This window comes from Hypanus sabinus, chromosome 4 (assembly GCF_030144855.1).
Source record: "Hypanus sabinus isolate sHypSab1 chromosome 4, sHypSab1.hap1, whole genome shotgun sequence".
Classification (NCBI taxonomy): Eukaryota; Metazoa; Chordata; class Chondrichthyes; order Myliobatiformes; family Dasyatidae; genus Hypanus; species Hypanus sabinus.
The window spans coordinates 112617009-112638655 of NC_082709.1; the positions used below are offsets into that span (position 1 = coordinate 112617009).

The 21647-nt window shown below is 39.3% G+C and overlaps 1 protein-coding gene across 2 annotated transcripts in view; it reads left to right on the forward strand.

The window, feature by feature from the left end:
• Window positions 1–21647, forward strand: part of rnaseh2b (ribonuclease H2, subunit B) — a 57240-nt gene that overhangs the window by 21990 nt on the left and 13603 nt on the right. Inside the window, exons 6-10 of one of the 2 annotated variants that reach the window (XM_059967920.1) lie at window positions 175–239; window positions 1935–2040; window positions 11979–12060; window positions 16097–16145; window positions 18323–18400. In XM_059967920.1, the coding sequence (XP_059823903.1) occupies window positions 175–239; window positions 1935–2040; window positions 11979–12060; window positions 16097–16145; window positions 18323–18400 (380 nt within the window). The remainder of the gene's footprint in view (window positions 1–174; window positions 240–1934; window positions 2041–11978; window positions 12061–16096; window positions 16146–18322; window positions 18401–21647) is intronic. The other variant, XM_059967921.1, reaches the window with a different exon arrangement.

Below are 21647 nucleotides of genomic sequence, written 5' to 3' on the forward strand. Positions count from 1 at the left end.
CCGTAGGTATTTGCATTGTCCAGCTGTACCCTGGATTGAATGAAGGAACTGTTACAGATCACAACTCTGTGCAGATGACTTTGTTTGCCAGCATAATTCTATATATTTGTTTCTTCTGTTATCCCTGGCATACTCATAATTTCATTTAGTCTTGTTTTGTCTTTTTTTCCTCAGAAATGGGTGATCGAAAGTTTTATAAGTATAACAGAGAGAAAACCCTTGTGTGGCTAAAAAAGAAGGTGATATATTAAATTACATTTTATTTTCTATAAAAGGTGTAGACTTCCAGGAGGACTATGCCTCATTCATCCTGTGTTAAAGCTTTAATCCATGCCAAGAACTTTAGAGGTGATATAACCAGCAGTGAGGAATGAAGCTATTTGTTAGCACTTGCAGAAGTCACAAGGAACTCTGTAAGTCACTGACTTTAGCAATTCATTTGTTTGAATTCTGTTTTAATATCCAATTGAGCTCTCAACCACTGTCCCCCACCTCCTTTACCTTGTGGTTGATCACAACTGTAAAAGTAATGGACAGGATTGTTTCTTGTTCTCCTTAGCTTGCATCAAAGAATAGCTTTAAGTGAATGAACTGAGGAATTAATTTGGTTTTGTTACGCTTGTGTTGGACTGGGTCTGCTCTGACTCGTTTCCATGAACACATTTGACAGAGAGCAAATCATTTTGACAGTATGTGCGTGAAGTATTTCTGTGACATGATTTTAATTAACCAACTATCAGCTGCATAGTAGCATCCTTGTCCCAATCAGAACATTTGGGCTCAAGTCTTAATCTAGTGACTTGAGTATATAATCTTGAATCCACATTAGGAAACACTGCACTGTTGGAGGTGAAGGTCTTGCCATTCTTTTTGAGTGATTGTAAAAGATCCCATGCCTATGCTCTGAACAAGAGCCAGATAGTTTGCCTGGGTGCCAGTACTGTCTGACCATCTAACTCTTTCTGGACTCCTCTGAATAAACTTAAGAACCGAGACGATTTTACAATTTTTAGTGTGTCTGGTGAAGTTCCAAAGCATTTGACAGCTAATGAAGAACTGTTGAGTAGATACCATGGTAGTGTAGAAAGCATGGCTATCAGTTTGCAGATAATGTTGTATAAATAGATATGTAAAAATAATCAAGTAATCAGTTTTGGTTATTTGATTGAGAAATTAAATATTAGCCAGGATTTTTGGGGTAATTACTGACGACCCCCCCCCCCCCCATTTTTAAATGTAATGTTTTGGGTATTTTACATCCAGCTAAAATGTCTGACAAAACCTCAGTTTGCTGCTGCATTTCCTTAGTTCTGTGTCAGCCCACATTTTGTGCTTGCAAATCAAAGAGCTGTAGGTGCTGAAAACCTAAAATAAAAACAGGATAGGCTAAGAGTGTTCAACAGGTTGGGCAGCATCTGTGGAGAGAAACAGTAATATTTCAGGTCAGTGTCCCTTTTAGTGCTTGCGTTTCTGGGGTAGGACCTGAACTTCAGCTTTCTGACTTGGTGGTGAGTGAGCTGTGCTACAGGTGACTGTGTCGTCGTTTCTACATTTTAGTACATCATCCATGGTCTCATTGCCATTGGTTTGGATTTTCTTACCGTTGGATCCAAGTCCTTGTTCTGAAGTGACTGTGGTAGCTAGTGTACAATATTAAGACAAGTCATTGCAAAGACAGCTTCAGTCCTCATTTTTGATTTAGTCTACTCCATTTGAGAACTGCCTTAAAAAGTGTTGATTCACTCAATTGATAATTTTTTTAAATAATTCATTGGTTTTAAAGCACTTAGTGAAAAGCTGTAATTGTTTGAATCATTGGGAATGGAGAGCTTGATTAAGCATTTACAATCTCTTGGATTTTGTACTAAATAGCATAATGCTTTGTGGATCAACATTTTTTTTTATTCATTGGCTGTGTTTCTTGCTTTAAATAGGTTGAACAGACTGTTAAAGCACTGAAGAGCACTGGTGTCTCTGTTGGTGGAGGTGTTCAGTCCAGCATGTTGATAAGAAGTAAACAAGTCACAGAAGCAACAGAAGGTTGGTTCACATTTCCATAATCTGTTTAGGCATTTATTTTGCAGGTTATTTTCATGGGGTGGAATGAGGTATGAAAAAGTACTTGGGCATATTTGGAATCTGAGTAAATATCTTACTGCTAAGTAAATAAATGAGCACGTGATCTTGCTATTTGTATTTTTGTGAATGTTAGTCTTTTGCATTTGATCAGATTACTGGTAGAGTACTGATGTTCTTTGATTGTTGTAATTCCTTGGATTTGCTCTTTGGTTATCTGTTAAAATGATGCAAGACTTGGCCATGGCAATGTCAACATTATATATAGAGAGGAGCTGAAATGTGGACAGCTCAATCGATTGACCTAATTTTTTTCCAAGAATGATGGGCTTCAGTAGAGTAAAGGACCAGCGGCATCCAATCACATTCTATATGGAGAATGGAACGGGTCTGGATGGAGATCAGTGATGTTCTTCTGGAAGCAAAGTTGCCCCTCCAGTTGCTCAGTGAAATGTTAGCTGCTGCACTGTGCTGTCTGATAAAGATGTGCTAGAACTCCAGACTTTGGCAAAAGACTCTACATGATGGTGGATATGCTTCAGCCACATTCATTTAGGTTTTCTACTAACCTAAACGGATAAGGCTATAAAATGCAAGTGTCAGCTAGACTAAAGTTCAATTTATCATGGAAACCATTCAGCTTAGTCTGGTAGAGCCATCCTATCAATCCATCCCATTGCCCGACTTATTTTCCGGTAACCTATTCATGTCCATTAGACATTGGCTGACTATACAGGTTTCCCCTGCCATCCGAAGGTAGAGAGTTTCTATTAAACAGTTCATTAGCCAGAATGTCGTAAAGTGAAGAAGCAATTGCCATTTATTTATATGGAAAAAATTTGTGAGCCTTCACAACCCAAAAAATAACCTACCAAATAACACATAAAACCTAAAATAACAGTAACATATAGTAAAAGCAGGAATGATACAATAAATACACAGCCTAAATAATGTAGAAATACTTTTCTGCAATCATTGCAGCACTGTCCACCATAGAGAAAATCTCACGCAAGCGTTCTCGGCAGAAACACGCGGTGCAAGCGCTCTTGGCAGAAACATTCTCTCCAGTAACCATTAAGCTATGAAGCTGCTAAATCATTCCAAATAACATATCGTAGCAAATAACATATAAAAATACACAGCCTATATAAAGTAAAAATAATGTATGTACAGTGTAGTATCCCTTACCGGAATCGGGAGGACAGCGAGCACACTGATGATGGTGTGTTAGGCTGAGTTGTCGGAGGTTGGGGTGGTGAGACATTGGGGTGTCATCTCATCGTCGTCTGTTTCCATCATGGCAGGCAGGTCATCTTCTATGACTGCCTGCCTCGATGTCGAAGGTTGAGGTTCGTCGTCTGCTGTGGCTGATGTGGAAGGCTTGAAAAACAACAGTATGCTTGACTGTTTAGCCTCGTGCATTTTTCTATCATACAGTTCTTTGTAATCACTCAAACCATCCTGCAAATATGCCCTAAACCTACGTACCCTTTCAAAATTAAAGTCGTACTTTTCTGCAGTCATTGCAGCGTTGTCAATCATAGCGAAGATCTCACACAGTTGCTTCACGTTCAGTTCCTGGAGGACTTCACTTTCGGTCTGTTTGCTGCTGCGTTTGGTTTCGATTGTTATCCTTTCCTCTTCCAATTGCATCAGCTCTTCATCTATCAGTTCTTGGTCATGGGATGCCAAAACCTCTTCAACATCATCTTCATCAACTTCCACAAGCCAAACTCACTTTGTCCTTGCTTCGTTCACCATGATTGAAACGCTTAATTATGGCTAGTTTTATGCTAAGTGTAACACCCTTACGAGCTCTTTTTTCCAATACCTTAGAACTCATCTTGCTAATGGATGCACAATATAAATTGACATAAACCACAGATGCTCACAGGCATGTGTTTAAGAAATACCGGCTAAAATGCAGTTCCAGGGGAGGAGCTTGACTGCTTGGGGCACGCTGCCTTTTTTCGTAAAAGCGAAAACACCTTCTGTTAGCAAAAACAGGTAACTAATGTAGGTCTTTCATAATAGCAAGGTGTCGTAAAGCGAACGTTGAAAAAAATGGACACCTGTAATGACCACTATTTTAATTGTTAGAAATAAAAAGAGGACTAGGTGAAATTAAGAAGTGGCAGCAACATTTGACAAGGACTTTGAGTTGATGGTTACTAAAGTGAAGAATATGGTTTAGATTGGCATAAAACCATAAGATATAAGAGCGGAATTATGCCATTTGGCGTATCAAGTCTGCACTGCCATTTAATCAAGTCTGATCAACCTTCCAATGACCTGGCCTCGATAGCCGCCAGTGCAATGAATTTCACAGATTCCCTACCCTCTGGCTAAAGAAATTCCCCTCATTTCCATTTTACATGTATGTTCCTTTATTTTGAAGTGGTACCTTCTGATCCTAGGCTTTCCTCACTATTGGAAACATCCCTCCACATCCATTCTATCTAGGCCTTTCAACGTTCAATTGGTTTCAATGAGATTCCCCTCTCATTCTTCTAAATTCCAGTGAGTACAGGCCCAGAATCATCATTCATTGGAGATGGGTTGCTCCCTAAGGGCGGCCTCAAGAAAATGCCATTGACTGACATATCAGACTGGGAATGGGAATTGGAATTAAAATGTTTGGCCAGCGGTAATTTCTGTTTTTGCGGATGGAGTGGAGGTGCTTGACAAAACAGACCCCCAATTTATGATGAGTCTTACCAATGTTGAGGGGATCACATTGGGAGCACTCGAGTTTTATGATATTTAGTTACATTGGTTTAGTTGAAGAAAGCTACCGAGCCTGATAAGATTCTGGACTCGAGATGCTGAGGTATCAGTAGCACTAGAGAAGTCAAAATTCAGGCCTTATTAGATGTAGTATACAACCAAATTAGTGATTTTAGTATATTGTATATGTCAGTTTTAAAGAATAAATTAGATGGGAGAATAGGAAACAAAGTACACTGCAGATGCTGTTGTCAAATCAATGTGTACAAACAAGCTGGATGAACTCAGCAGGTTGGGCAGCATCCGTTGAAATGAGCAGTCAACATTTTGGGCCGAGACCCTTCGTCAGGAGCCCAGCTTGTTTGTACGTGTTGATAGGAGAATAGCCTGGAGGGTAAAAGTGATGAGAATATTTGCTCATACACAGGGTAAACGGAGACTGCCTAACAGCTGTTCACAAGTTTTAACTGTTGGGTAGTTCATTAACTGTTCAATACTTATGATATCAAGCTGCTTAAAGGCTCAATATAAATCAAATTTCATTTCTTCAAACAGGTGCAAATAAAATAAGAACACAAAAATAGCTGATTCTGATCCATTTTTGCATTTTGAATGCATTTTTCATATGTCAAACATAATAATTTATTATGTAAAATAATTTCTATGCTTAAGCCAGTCCAGAGCTTGATGTCTATTTATGGACACATGTGAAACAAAACTAAAATGTTTACTTAGGTGGATCAGCTTAGCCTGAGTATTTGGGAATCAGATCGTGGAGAATTACTGTATTTTGTACTGAGACTTTGATTCTAATGTTTTCTTTGGTGCTCAGATCTTCTGGCGAATGGAGAGTCATTCTACTCTTTAGGTCAATGTCAACTGGCTGCCATTCCTCATTTATTCTCACTTTGTGGCTTCCCAGCAAGCTGATAGTTGTTGCCCATTCCTAAATGTCCTTGAATCATTTGTGATTACAGTGATGTCACATGAGCCATGACAATGCAGACTGAGGCCCACCAGACAGCACCATCTTCTGAATCTTCCTCACTGCAGAACTGCACCTCCCATCCAGCAGACCTTCAGCTCAAGTGGAACTCATCCACAGGCCAACTGGAAAACAGTTCAATCTCCATTGCTTCTGGAACCTCAGTCACTGAGCTGCAGGGCTACACAGACCCTATATGCGCCTACTCAGAAGCTAAGCTCTTAAGTCATCATTTGCTGAAGCATACTCGAGTCTGGATCTAGCAATGATCTGCTTTTCTTCCTGATTCGCATTAAATCAAGACATTAATAAATCTGATTATTGAGTAGCCTTAGCAAAACTCAACCTATGTGTTAGTGAGCAAGTTGTTGGTTGTGTATGTGCCTTTTAATAGCATGTCATTCCCCATCTTTTTCAGTCCTGAAGAAAGGTCTCAGCTCGAAACATTGACTGTTTGTTTATTTCTGTAGATGCTGCCTGACCTGTTGAGTTCCTCCAGCATTTTTTGTGTGTTGCTTTAGATTTCCAACATCGTAAAATTTCTTGTGTTTACACTTTCCATCATCTTTCTGATAATAGAAAGTTCATCCACAATTAGTTAATTTGGGGACCTACCATTTTTGATGTGCCTTGCCTGAATAATTTTCCACTGTCAGTAGATGCAAGTGGTGTAGCTGGAGCTACCTTGGTAAAGTTTATCTCAGCATTAGGGGTTGAAAGAAGAATTGTTCTTCCCTTCAACCTTTATTTCAGCCCATTGAGGATTATTATTATACCACATCAATATAGTGTAAAGTGGGGGGCAGGAGTTGTGGGGAGAAAAGTTCTGATGCATTCATAAGGGTAAGTAGTATAGTGTGGTGTAGAATCCAAGCCCAACACCACTGGGAAAATTATCATGTTATTGGGTTATTTGACATTATTAACCAGAAAGATGAACCTTTTGGAGTGCAGCTTGAAAATTCACTTTCAGACCCTGATGGTGAAGGGTGAAGTAAAAAAAAACCGTGAGAAAATGTTAAAATATATTTTAACATAATTCTCAGGCTTATTTTTAACTCATTGCTATAGATACCAAACCAGTCCTGGGCTCTTAAAATCCTGATTTCTACGTTCCTGTCATTGATGCCAAGACAACTGGATAACTTTAGAGTCTTCTAGCTATTTTTTTTTGTCTAATTGAAATTTGTGTGGCAAGATCTGCTTTCAAGCAAAGGCATGAATCCACTTACTATCTCAGCATCATGATAATTAGTTACTCTGCAACTTGTTGTCAATGTACCCCAACCTCTTTATTTTACTATAATCCTCAGTAGATCCTCTGAGAATACTGGCTTGCTCAAATGTATCTGCGAAAATTAAGAAAACACTTGAATCTTTGTAGATGGACCCAATATTCAGAGAATGATTTAAAAAAAATGAGATGTCAAATCCTTCCCAGCATTCACTATATGTTATTCTTACAGTAATATTGGTCTTTTTAGTATGAGCAACTATTTTATTTTATTTGGAGATTGCAGAACATCATATTCAAATCTTTGACGTTAAAACATTGCATAGCCATAATGGAAATCTTCTATGTTTGTATTCGAACTTAGAAGATGTTGGAAAAAAATTACTGATCTTGTCTATGAATGTAATTCATCATCCTAGATCTATTGCTGTAGGTGAATCTCAAAATACCAGGACAATGTAGCTGACATGCCACTTTAAGCTGTTTTGTTACCGGCAGAGAGGTGTGTTCAGCTCTTTAATCTCTAGGAAATACTAGAACCTTCTGTTTTTTGGAAAGCTGAAGTAAATGATGAAACAGAGCCACTAGATACTGCGTCAGAGAAATGAGGAATTAAGTGAGGAAATGCTGTCACTTTAGGAAATATATCCATCTGCAAAGATTAGAGTTGATGCCAACTGTCAGTACAGATAGCGGTTTGTAATTCATGGTTACTTTCCATTACAGATGCCGTCTGTGCATTGCTATCTTCATTGTCCAAGTGAGGACAGGAGGGAGGAACGGTTCTTGTTTTTGTTGTTGTTGTTTGTTATGTTCTGTGTTATTCTGCCCAGCATAGTAGGAACACTATATTGGTGCCAGAATGTGTGGTGACACTTGGGGCTGCTCCCAGCACATCCTTGGGTATGCTGATTCTTAATGCAAGCGATGTGTTTCACTGTATGCTTCGATGTACATGTGACAAACTTGAATCTTTGATCCACAAGTTCCATGTGATAATTGGAGCCATTACCCAGATGACTTGAAGAGGTCAATTAGTTGTGTTGAAATCAGAAATTTCTTGCTGCCAGGTATAAAGTGTGAATAAGCTTGCCAGTAGCAGATGTTTCTTCGTTGAAAACAATGCACAGGTGAAAGTACTAAAAATGTTTTAAAAAAGAAATGTATACTGCTCTTCAAGGAAGTAAACGTACTTGAACAAAACAGGCACTTAGAAATTCCCATTCTCTCTCTCTTCCCCCCCCCCCACCCCCCATTTTACGAACAGATGCTTACAAAGGTTTTTACTCGTGAGGGAGTGGGTTGCATTCCATGAAAATCATTTTGAGGTAAAGATGTAAATGTATCTAGTCGTGTATTCCACATGATTGGTTTTTATGTGGGAAATGCTGCTTTATGACTGTCAGATTAGCAAGCACCTGTCAGATTACATGGATTCTGTGGTAAAGTAAGGTCAAAGATATTGAGCAAACTTATTTACTACCAGGTGCTAGCCAATTCTCAAACTCTGCAGCTTTCCATGTGGACCTGAAGACTTGGACAATATTTTTAGAAATTATATGAGTTTTCAGCTTCATTTGACAATAGGAAGACTGTGCTGAAGAGTACTGGAAGAGGGTCTTCATGGAACAATTTAGCCTTCCAGAGACTGCTGGTGGAGTATCCTGGAGAAGTTCTGCTGAGGCACTTGAAATTTAGCTCCCCACTACTGAATCAAATGGTTTACTCATTACAAGCAACTTCATTATTTCATATCTCCCCTCATCCCAAAAAGTGATGTTCATGCTGAGAGGTCAAGTGGTGATACTGATATTCTGTACTGAATGAGCTTCCTGGCTGGCCCTGAAGAAGGTTTTCGGCCTGAAATGTTGACTACATACTCTTGTCAGTAGATGCTGCCTGACCTGCCGAGTTCCTCCAGCATTTTGTTTGTGTTGCTTTGGATTTTCAGGCATCTGACAATTTTCTCACTTTTGTGGTGGAGTGTCCATTTGTACTAGACCACTGGTTTAGCTGTGTTGCAGAAAAGTTTGATGGCATCAAGTGAAACTCTGCTGAGATACTTGAAATTTAGCACCCCACTGCTGAATCAAATGATTTGCTGCATTAAAAACAACTTTGGTTATTTCAGTAACTCACCTCATCCCAAAACAAGATGTTCATGCTGAGAGGTCAAGTAGTGTCGTTGGAATTCTGTGCTGAATGAATGTTCCTTGAGCTTCCAAGCTGGTATTTCACGACTAGTTTAATATATGAAACTTTTTTAATATATAGAAATGAGCCAAGTTCATGTGAAGAATTTGCTGACATAAAAATTGACAGTGATCTGTGTATGAAGGTTAAAATTTGTTCATCAAATCCTTTTATAGAACAAAAGGAGCCCCATAGTGCTTGTGATGAGACTTCCAGAATGTATGCTATATTGTGTTTACTTACTTCGCAGTATAGTTTCCCACAGTATACTTGATTTATTTTTTCTTTTTATTTCTTTTTTGTCCTGATCTGTCTGAAAGCTAACATGTTCCCACTTAGTCTAGAACTTAATGACAATGTGCTAAAACTTGTTATTCATTAAAACTCTTAGCTTCCAATTTCACAGTAGTGCTACTAGTGTTCCTTGAACCTCAAAAACTCTAAAGCTCTTCTCAGTGGAAAACAAAATCTGAGACCTTCAAACAAGAGGGTAGTACAAGAAGGACGTCAGATCTGCTGTGTACTCTGCTTTATGGAAACATAACTCACATCCACAATTTCAGGCACAATCCTGCAGTCCAATGGCTTTGCCATTCTCTGCAAAGACAGGACAGCTTGCCTTTATTACTTTATGTCTTGACCATAGTAATGCTCTGCTGGTGTATCTCTACATAAATTTGAGGAACCATGGATAAACCAGGAGATTCATATTCTGTTGAGGGCTAGGTTTGTGCCATTCAAGACTGAAGGCTATTTTAAGAATGAGAAAACAACACCAATTGAAGTTAGAGATGGAATCTGATGCACTTCAGCTCTTGCAGGGTGTGCGGGCTATTACTTCCTACGAAGCAAAACCTAACATGAATGGCTGTTGGTGTTTCACTGCCAGATAAGCTCAACGTCTTTTATGCCCGCTTGGAAAGGGAGAATGAAACTACACCTCTGCAAATCCCTGCTGCATCTGGTGACCCTATGGTCTGTGTCTTGAAGGCCAACATCTTTGAAGAGGGTAGAGCCTTACAAGTTATAAGGCCTTGATGATGTACTTGGTAGGGCACTGAAAATATGTGTCAACCAACTGGCAGGAATGTTAAAGGACATTCAATCTCTCACTGCTGCAGTCAGAGGTTCCCACCTGCTTCAAAAGGGTGACAATCATTACCAGTGCCCAAGAAAATCAGGGTGAGCTTCCTCAATGACTATCGCCCAGTTACACTCACATCCTTTGAGATGCTGGTCATGGGCTGAATCAGCTCCTACCTAAGTAAGAACCTGAACCCAATGCAGTTTGCCTGTTCCCACTATAGATCTACAATGGATTCAATCTCCCTGGCTCGCCACTCTCCTTGGATCACCTGGACAATAGCAACAGCTACATCAGGCTGCTCTTTATTGACTACAACTCAGTGTTCAACACAATGATACCCTCAGTCCTATCAACCAGCTCCTGGTGGTCTGTACCTTCCTCCGCAGCTAGATGCTTGACTTCCTCACTGGGAGACTACAGTCTGTGTGAATTGGAAATATCATCTCCTGACAATCACCACTGTCACACATCAAAAATGAGTGCTTAGCTCACTGCTGTACTTTCTCCACACCCAGACAGTTTGACTAGGCACATCTCAAACACTATCTATAAATTTGCTGATGACACAACTATTATTGGCAGAATATCAAATGGTGACAGAGGAATACAGTGTGAAATAAAAATATTTGGTTGAGTGGTGTCTCAACAACAGCCTTGTACTCAATGCCAGTAAGACCAAGGAATTGATTGTGGACTTCAGGAAGGGGAAGTCGAGGGAACATAAATCCAGTCCTCCTCAAGGATCAACAATGGAAAGGGTGAACAGTATCCTGTTTCTGGCCGTCAACATTTCTGATGATCTATCCTAAGCCCAAACTATTGAAGGCATGACAGCAGCTATATTTCATTAGGAGTTTGAAGAGACTTGGTATGGAGATAATTGAAACTGGTTGCATCACCATTTGGTATGGAGGGGCCACTGCACAGGATCAGACAAAGCTGTAGGAAGTTGTAAACTCAGCCAGCTCCATCATGGGCACTGGCCTCCCCAGCATTGAGAACACCTTTGAAAGGCAATGCCTGAAAAAGGCGGCACCCTCATCCAGGACATGCCCTCTTCTTGTTGCTACCATCAAGGAGAAGGTACAGGAGCCTGAAGACACACACTCAATGTTTCAGTAACAGCTTCTTCCCCTTCACTATCATTTTTCTGAATAGGCAATGAACCCATGTGTACCATCACATTTTTTTTCTTGATCTCTTTTTGCAGTACTTAACTATTTTTCATATTTATGCTTATTGTAATTTGTTTTTTTTATTATGTATTGCAATGCACTGCTGCTGCAAAACAACAAAAATTTCACGACATATGACAGTGATATTAAACCTGATTCTAATGCTGGCGCATCCTACATATGTGATTTTCCATGGAATGTTCTGGGGTTTCCCTACACCTAGTCTATATTATGAACCTTGTGTACTTAGATTTGCTTACATTTTTCTTTTAGCTTTGAGGCTGTTAGACCAGGAGATCATGAGATGTATTTTTCTGAGCAAGCCTTGGAAATTGGTCATTAAGTGGGAATACGGAACACTACATAAATTGCTAGCAAAAAGCCAAATGTTTTCACTAATTTAGCACTAACTAATCAATAAACCAAGTAACTTATTCTCAGTATGCATTTAAGTATCATATTTTGATTTTTCTATGTGAATATTGGATTTTTTCCCCTCAGAGGACTACATACGATACGCTCATGGTTTGCTGTCAGATTATATTTCCAGTGGTCTAAATACGGAGCTCTTCAAGTTCTTGAAGTGAGTATCTGATTGATTACAGAAATGTTACTCATAAATTATTTGTGAAGTTAATCATTCCTGCCAAAGGGTTTCAGCCTGACTGTACTTTTTTTTTCCATAGACTCTGACTAACCTGCTGAGTTCCTCCTGCATTTTGTGAAGTTCTGTCATTTTACAAAGTAGAGCTTCGGTTCCTTTAGTGTACTCTCCCATTCATTTACTCCTCTGATAGTGACAGATGGCTGTTGATAGAGCCTGCACTTGTGTATTTAAGATAACTAACCAGTGTGAGAACTTCAGTGTGTTACCAATTTTTTTGCCTATAGGATATAAAGTTAATAAAATTTACCAAAGTGATACACAGAAAGCACAGTGGTCAGTTGTCAAATCTTGCAAAGACCAGTGTTGAGAAACTGGAGTAGTCTGTGAGGGTGCAGGTCCTGAGGAAATTACAGTGACAGAGAGTGTTCCCAGGGATGGTATTGAAAACAAGATGCTGTTCATAAAATTGGTGGAGAGTCTAGGTCAGTGTGCAAGCAGCAATGTTTTGAACTCCTCAAATTTATCTAGAGCATTACAGTAGTCAAATCATAGAATAATAAAGATAAACATAAAACTCAAACACAGATATTTCTCTGACTACAAATGGAAGAACAGGAATGAAACCAGATGTGTGTTGATTCACCAGCTAGGTAATGGAGAGGGTTTGGAGGTGGATGGTGTAGTTAATCAAAGGTTTGTAGGTAGGTTAAGAAAGAATTGTTTACCATGATCACATTGATGACAGTTAGTAGTGTGATTTTTTTTTTTGTAATTTTTTTTTTATTGAAGTTCATCATCAAACAAACATTTCCATAAGATGTATTTCAGACATTGTACATATATATCATATATGTCACAAATTTCCACATAGTATTTATCTGAGGTATACACTTATAGAAAAGAGTGGAAAGAAAAAACAAGCAAAAGAAAAAACTATGTGCAAGTAGTCAAGAATGGTTGAAAAGAGATAAATATTTAATGAATATACTGTTGGTGGCTGGTAAAATGACTCTTACTAGGAAATGGTTATCACAGGAGAGCCCAACTTGTATGGATGGAATGCATGGATGGAAATTACAATGGACATTTACAAAATGGAGAAGATAACAGCATCTGTTAATCATAAGCTGGAACAATTTGATTCATACTGGGGAAAAATGCTTTAACTACATAATGTCTCATATTATGTAGTTTTATTCTCACAAATCAATGTTGTGTGGTTTCTTTTTAAATATAGTCTTGATAGGAATTTGAGTAGATTATAACATCTAAGTCTAGGTTAGATGGGAGTGAATTTGAGCAAAGGGATAATGTAGAGAAATTAGCAACCAATGTGAAAATGCACTTTCAAAAATAGCAATTTACAGTATTCTGAATGATATGAAATATTCCTTCAGAATGCGATAAATTACAATGATATAAAATGTAATGCTAATGCTTTGAGATGTTGAAAATCTGAAAAGTCCTATAGAATAGTTTTGGCTTTCTCAAATTGCCAGTTCCAAACTTGTATTTTCATGGCTGTCCTAACCTGCCATTCATGTCAGAATTTAAATTGCCATTTTGGGACATTAAAACTTGTTCAGAAGATTTGATTGGACTCTGAGCAATGCAAGCATGATGTTTATTGCATTCTTCCCACCTTCCTTCAGGCCAGAAATCTGAACCTGCTGATATTCAACATTTCTCATCTGCAGACCTCTGGAGGAACTACACTCCATTTGCCCTTCCCATCCTCTAGTGAAAGGGATATTCATAACAATTTGATTATGTTTTCAGTTATGTTATATTATATTATTATATTAATTATATTAATGTATAATATTATATATTATTCTTCAACCACTAGTGTAATTCTACCCACTGCTCCATTATATCGTATTAGTTGAGAGTTAGCATTAGTCCTGCAACAGTCAGATGAAAGACCTGAACATGTCATAAATGGAGTTTAAAACTAGTAAGGATTGATTCATTAAATGGATGCCTTGAGTACTTATGTCCTGTTGGAGTATGTTAAACTGGCAATAAGTAGGATTGGGGCCATTCCTGACACTTGCTACCACACTGGAGAAAAACCAAATTGATTGGATTTTCCTGAATGCAGTAGGATGCTTTATGTAAACCAATAATCTCTTTTGTACAGTAATTTGAACAAGAATTGAAATCTTCACCTTAGTCAGCCATGGAAATAAGAATGTTTCTAAGGTCAACCATAGCCCAGATATAATCTGTGCATCAGAAAGGCAGATTCAAGCCCCACTGCAGACTGAACCGAAGATGACACTCCACTGTAGTACTAGAAGAGGTCTTGCTCTACTTGTAGTACTAGAAGAAGTCTACTGTGATGAAGTACTTTAAGAGTTTAGTTACAGCTAGAATCAACTCCTGCCTGAGGAAGGACCTGGACCTGTTGCAATTTGCCTATTGCTACAATAGCTGTACAGCGGATGCAGTCTCACTGGCTCTCCACTCGGCTTCAGTCACCTGGGCAATAGTAATACCTACGTCAGGCTGCTGCTTATTGACTACAGCTCAGCGTTCAATACCATCATGCCTTCAGTTCTAATCAACAAGCTCTAAAGACTCCCTCTGCAACTGGATCCTTGACTGGATCCTTGACTTCCTCAACCAGGAGATCAGTCCGTGTGGATCAGAGTAATACCTCCTCTTCGCTGATAATCAGCACTGGTGCACCTCAAGAATGCATGCATTTCCCACTTATCTACCCCCTCGGCTGTGTGGCTAAACACAGCTCAAACACTATCCATAAGTTTACTGATGACACAACTGTTGTTGGCAGAATTTCAGATGGTGATGAGGAAGCGTACAGGAGCAAAGTAGATTAGCTGGTTGAGTGGTGCCGTAGTAACAACCTTGCACTCAACATTAGTAAGACTTGGGAATTAATTGTGGACTTCAGGGAAGGGAAGTTGAGGGCACAGAACCCAGTCCTCATTGAGAATCGGGAGTGGAAAAGGTGAGCAGTTTCAAGTTCCTAGCTGTCAACATCTCTGAGGACCTACCCTGGGCCCAACATATTGATGCAATTACAAATTAGGCACAACAGTGGCTATATTTCATTCGGAATTTGAAGTCCCCAACGACAATCATAAATTTCTATAGATGTACTGTGAAACGCATTCTAACTAGTTGCATCACTGTCTGGTATGGAAGGGCTACTGCACTGGATTGGAAAATGCTACAAAAAGTTCTAATCCCTGTCCACTTTGTCATGGGCACTAGCCTCCCCAGCATCCGGGACACCTTCATTGCTGTCATCAAGGTGGTACAGGAGCCTGAAGACACACAATCAGGAAGTTTCTCCCCCTCTGCTGTTAGACTTCTGAATAGAAAATGAAACCAAGAACACCACCTCAGTATGTTCTTCTCTCTTTTTGCATTACTTATTTAAGTAAAATAACAAATTTCATGAAATATGGCACTGTGCGAGAGTCTTGGACACATAAATAGCTAGGTTGCCTCCGACTTTGCATAATACTGTACTCGTCAATGTGGAGCGGTGAGCGAGTTGGTAAATCTGGCAGGAGCAAAGGATGTTGGGAATGGCGATGGTGGAGAGCTGCAAGAGGTGAGTGGGACAGGTGGTGATGAAGGGGTGCCGGGGCACGGGGGGGTGGGGGGTAGAAGTGCTGGGGGTTCAGTCACACTCAGCCTGAAGACACCAGGAAAGGTTATCTGATTCCAAACAATTGGTTTATTGATCATTACAGAAAGTCTCTCTGGTGCTTCCCACTCCCTCCCCTCTCCCTGCCTCCTTCCCACTCTCAGCCTCCATTGGAGACCCATATCAGAATTGGGTTTATCATCACTCACAGTGCAATACATAAAATTACTATAATACTGTGCAAAAGCCCTGAGCACCCTAGCTGTATATATGTGCCTAAGGCTTTTACACAATACTGCATGCCTGTTATACTAAACCTAATTCTGATTTAATAATAGTATTGTATCCTAAAACCTACCTGATTGGAATTATTTGTATTTCTGTTAGGTTGCCAGCTATTTCAACCAACGCAACAGTAAATGAACCACCGTCTAAGGTTTGTTTCTGCATTGATCATTTTGTTTTGTGCTATTATAGATGCCTAGTAAAAGTTTTGGTAGGAAATATTTAACTGATTAATTTTAATGAAAAATTTATAATTAGTTTGAATGGAGTGAACATTTGTTTCTATAAAGATGAACATTCCAATCTGCTTATCCTTTGTGGCAAAGAGATTTATAGTTAAGAATGCAGGTACTCACGTTCAAGTAAATCAGAGATTCTAATCAGAATAATTGTAAGTGCTTCATATTTTCATTAAGAATTAATTCCCACTCCAAGATTTTGGTATTTAATTTCAGCTCTGCCTATAGTGCAGTATTGCAGTAGTGAGGGAGTTCAGTCTTGCTGGGGTTTATTTGGAGGACCATTATTAAAAAAGTATTGCACAAGTGCAATAGTCGTCTTTTGGGTGGACCATTTTGGAAGTACCTGGGTGAGCCCCAGAATCACCATGGTATACAGACCAGAGTTCTGGTAAATGGGTGCTTGATGATTGACATAGATATGGCAGGGATCCAAAGGGCCTGTTTCTACACTGTCTGCCTCTGACTCTATAACAGGAAGCCTGTCTCTGTTGGTCTGACATCATGGCCAACTTCCCCTTGGCTAATGCCACCAAACCACAAATTTAATTTGTCTACAGCTTCCTTTTGCAATCCTTATATTTTATAAGTGTTAGATAAAATTTCCTTGTGTTCTATTATACCTACTAGTATAATTCATGCAGTTGAATTCATAAACATCTGCACATTTGTGGACATACCAAGCAAGTTACTATAGAGCTGTTGGACTGTGCTCAAACCCAAACAGACTACAGATGTCATACAAGGATGGAAATGTCCACAAGGAGAAGCTGTGGGCTTCACTAACTGGTTTTATGATTTTACCTGTACATGCTTGGGCAATAAAGAATAATTAAAGGTTGTATCACTAACATTGAAGAGAACATACCGGTCACTTTGAGTCCCAAAATAATATGTGAAGTTCCATGGTGATGGTGTTGTCGCATGTTGCCCATTCTGAGCAAAGCTGGATGGATTTAGTCCGCAGCCTATGTAGGCAGGTCTGTTGTCAGTCCACTATCAGGGCTTTGTTTTTTTTTGGTATCACTTAACGTTACTGGCTGATCAGAACAAAATGTTATTAGCACATGCTGTGCACATTATTTTCTGGCTACCACTGTGATTTCTGAGCCAGCAAAACCTCAGTTCTCCCTTTGTATCTATCTTACATTTTGAAATGAATCCAAGTTGGCTGAATAGAACCATGTTCTGTTAATGGAGCTGATTTGCTTGTGAAAATCCAATTGCAAGATCTCTTTCCCATTGTTGACTTTAAGTATACTATGAATTGTTCCTACTGTACCTACATTTTTCACAAACATTACTGGAAAACTTCACCAGAAATTCTTTATTTTAGCACTTGTAATCACACACAATAACATAAAGCCCCCCGCTTTACAAATGTTTGTTTTACGTCACTTCGCTTTTTTACAAAAGACCTACATTAGTAACCTGTTTTCATATTACAAAGAGAATTTTCGCTTTTACGAATATTTTTCCTATATAAATTAATGGTTCTTTGCTTTACGCCATTTCGGCTTAAGAGAAGTTTCATAGGAACGCTCTACCTTTGTAAGGGGGGGGGGGGGCACCTGTCCTGCAATAACTGGAAAGCATTGAGGTCACTCGAAAGATTGGGCAGCATCCACTGAAAGAAAATATTTCACTTGATGACTGTCAGAAATTTTAGATCTCTGCATTTGCTGCCCAACCTACAGATTTTCAACATTAACTTCTTTCCAATTCAGGTTTCCTCAGTACTTTGTTTTCTGATATAAATGTTGCTTTAATTATTGGGAAGGACAGGATGAAATACTAATTTTAAACTGATTATTAAGGAATGAGCGATTTCTTCAAGTGTAAAATACATATGAGAGGTGTTTGGTGGGCAAAAGTTAATTTCACAGAATGAAAAGATGGTGCTTTATGATGATCTATTACTGGCCCCGTGTGTTTTTTAAAAAAAAAAAATGCTCAGTGAAACCTTTGTGTGAAGGTGTGCGTGACATTGCATGTTTAAGTTGCCTTAAATCATCAGTTAAAATTCCTGCAATAAAGCGTACAGTCTGTCAACACTGTACATCTTTATTCAACAAAACTACCATTACAGAAAAGGAAATTGTCTGATAAACCAGTGGAGGCTGAAGAGGATTACACCAAGTTTAACTCTGATTCTAAAGAGAAAAAGGTAAGCCTTTTTACTTAACTGTGCATCTGATGCTATTGTCCAGAATCCATGTAAGGCTAGGATCTATAGAGGTTCCAAATTCGTTTCATTTAGAAAGTATTTCATGCTCTTGGTCAGACTGCACTTGGTGTACTGTGAGCAGTTTTGGGTCACTTGTCTAAAAAGGTGTGCTGGCATTGGAAAGAGTCCAGAGGAGGTACACGAGAATGATTCCAGGAGTGAAAGAGTTAACATGAGGTGTTTGGCTCTGGGCCTGTACTCGATAGAGTTTAGAAGAATGGGGAGGGTGGTGAAACCTATCAAATATTGAAAGGCCGAGACAGATTGGATGTAGAGAGGATGTTTCCTATAGTGGGGGAGTCTAGGACCAGAGGGCACAGCCTCAGGATAGATGGGCGTCTACTTAGAACACAGGTGAGAGTGAGTGAGACCTCCATCGGTCAGGGTTGACCATGGATGTTGCATCCTAGCTGTACAGATATGAAATCCTGGGCAGTATGATGCAGAGAACAAGCTGTTTCCCATGAAGTAAGCTCCTCTTCTCCATGCATCTGATGAACCCAAAGGAACGGCAGAGACTGACAGTTTGGTACCAGCAGCATCACAGGAGTTGCCGGTCAGTATATAGGACTGCCTTGGGGATTCCAGCTCTGGATTTCTCCCTCGGGGTTTACTCCCGAAGCCTTTCCCGTGAGTGGGTAGAGCCACAAGGCAGCGAAGGTTTGAGATCAGAGTTTTCCTTCTCCTAAATGAGCTGCCAGCCACGGCTGATGAGCACCATCTTCCTGAAGTGATTGGTTTTAAGGTGCAAGTAACCTGCTTTTGCCCCTTCTGTCAGTAGACATGGTTCTACCAGGCTTGGTAGCTAAGCCACACATGAAGGCCAACTCTGGACTTGGTCGTCAGAGGCTATTTGAGGCTCACGCCTTTGCGAGCATTTAATAGGTAGTGGGAGCTTGTCTCCATTACCACCCCCGGCTATAACAACTTAAGGAACCACATTTAGAACAGATGAGAATGAATATCTTTAGCCAGAGGATGGTGAATCTCTAAACTTCATTGCCACAGGTGGCTGTGAAGTCCGAGTCATTGAATATATTTATAGCAGAGGTTGATAGGTTCTTGGTTAGTCAGGGCATCAAAGGTTATGGGAAGAAGACGGGAGAATGGGTTTGAGAGGGATAATAAATCAGTCATGATGGAATGGTGGAGCCTGGTTCTGCCCCAGTGTCTTGTGGTCTAGCTCCTCAGATCTGTAATTAATCCAATTTATTTTTGAAAGCTACTGTTTAATCCATTTCATGCAGTGAATTCCAAAAACCTGTTTAATGTTACTACACCAACTTTCTCTGCATACTGCAATAATCCCATTTATTCAAAGGGCTTCAGTCAAAATGAACACCGTATTACTTGGCACTTTATCAAATGCCTTTTGGAAGTCTATATATGATAGATCGAGGGGGTGGTGGTGGTATAGATGGAGGTGGGTGTAAACTGCTTTTTCTAGAGAGTAGTAGTGGATCTGTGGAATTCTTTGCCCAGGGAAGCTGTAGAGGTTGCCTCATTAAATATATTTAAGGCACAGATTTTTGCATAGCAGGAGAATTGAGAGTTATGGGGAAAAGGTAGGCAGGTGGAACTGAATCCATGGCCAGATCAGCTGTGAACTTATTGAATGGTGGAGCAGACTCAATGGGACAGATGGCCTACTCTGTATCCTGTTTTGTATGTTTCTTATGTATTACATCAGCTGCTTTTTTTTAAAAAAAAAACTTTTTCTGTCATTTAGGTGGGCTCATTTTGCCTCAACAAATCTATTCTGGCTTTCTTCTCACAACCCTTTCTGGTTCTGGAGTTTGACTATTCACTTTTTGGGAACACCTTCAGTTTTTCAACCATGAATCTGTAGACATTTAGAAGATTTCAGCAAATTCCGACTGTAATTTTCTCCATTGTTTCCTGCAGTGGTCTAGTTTGCATCCCTTCTGGACTGTTTTGACTTTTCTACTTTTAATGCAATTGGCCTTTCTAATGTTGACTTATTCAGTTTTAGCCAAGCAAACTCTACTGCTTTTGCTGAGACTTCAGCAGGACCTTTTAAAGACTTTTTGATATTGTGTATGGTACTAGTATCATACCTCAGTCACATCTGTCTGCCTTTTGAGTAGATTTCCTTTTTGATATTAACTCACTCTCATGTCACATATGAATCATTCCCTGTTCACATGCCTTTAGAGTATTTCGGATTGCTTTTTGATGTTATTCATCGGTAATGTCTCATGCTCTCTTTTTCTCTTCTATTTCCGTTTTCTCTTTCCTTTGAACTTTTTGTAATCAGCTTGTTTCTCATTTGCATTAGTAAACTAACATCTTTCTTGTACTCGTAAGCTCTGCTTTTCTCTCTTTCTGGTCATCCACGAAATTCTGACTTTAATCCCCTCCCCTTCTCCTTCATGGGAAAGTACAGACTGCAGCTGAAACATCTGCGACCTTCCATCATCATTTTTATAGTTTTGCTTGCCAAATTGTCACTTCAGTTTCCGCAGGCTAGACCTGGGTGTCCTTGTAAATTAACCACTGTTAACAAGATGGTACATTAAGTAATTGGAAAGCCAAGTGGAATGTTGACTTTATTGCAAAAGAGATGAGTATAAAGTAAGTTTTTTATTCTAAGAAGTGTTTTCTATGTGAGAATGCGAATTTTTGGGATTCAGCATCTTGGAGAGTATTTTATATGCCAAGTAACTTTTTTTGTGTATAAGGATTTGATCACTATAGGAAACTGTGTGAAAAGTGGAAATGAGACCAAGATCAATGGCAGAATAGGCTTCAGAGGTTATATTCTGCAGCTTTTTCTTGTATTATTACTTCTCTGAAGTGGCAGGACAATTGTATATATAAGAAAAAAAAGCTATTTTTAAAATACATTGGATTCATGGCTTTATAAATATTTGTACTGAGTACAAAATAAAAGTTATGGTAAACCTTAACTGAAGTGGGCTATTGTGTACTATTCTGGGCACCACAGTTTAGTAAGAGGGGATAACGAAGAGGTTTATAAAATCAGTTCTAAGTGATTCAGAGATACCAAAGCTATTTTAAAACATAGATAGGTGAGCACAGTACAGGCTTTTTGGCCCACAATATTGTGCCGACCCTTTAATCTACTTTAAGATCAATCTAAACCCTTCCCTCTCACGTAGCCCTCTATTTACTTGGGGAAATAAATTGATCTTAAAAAGTAAGA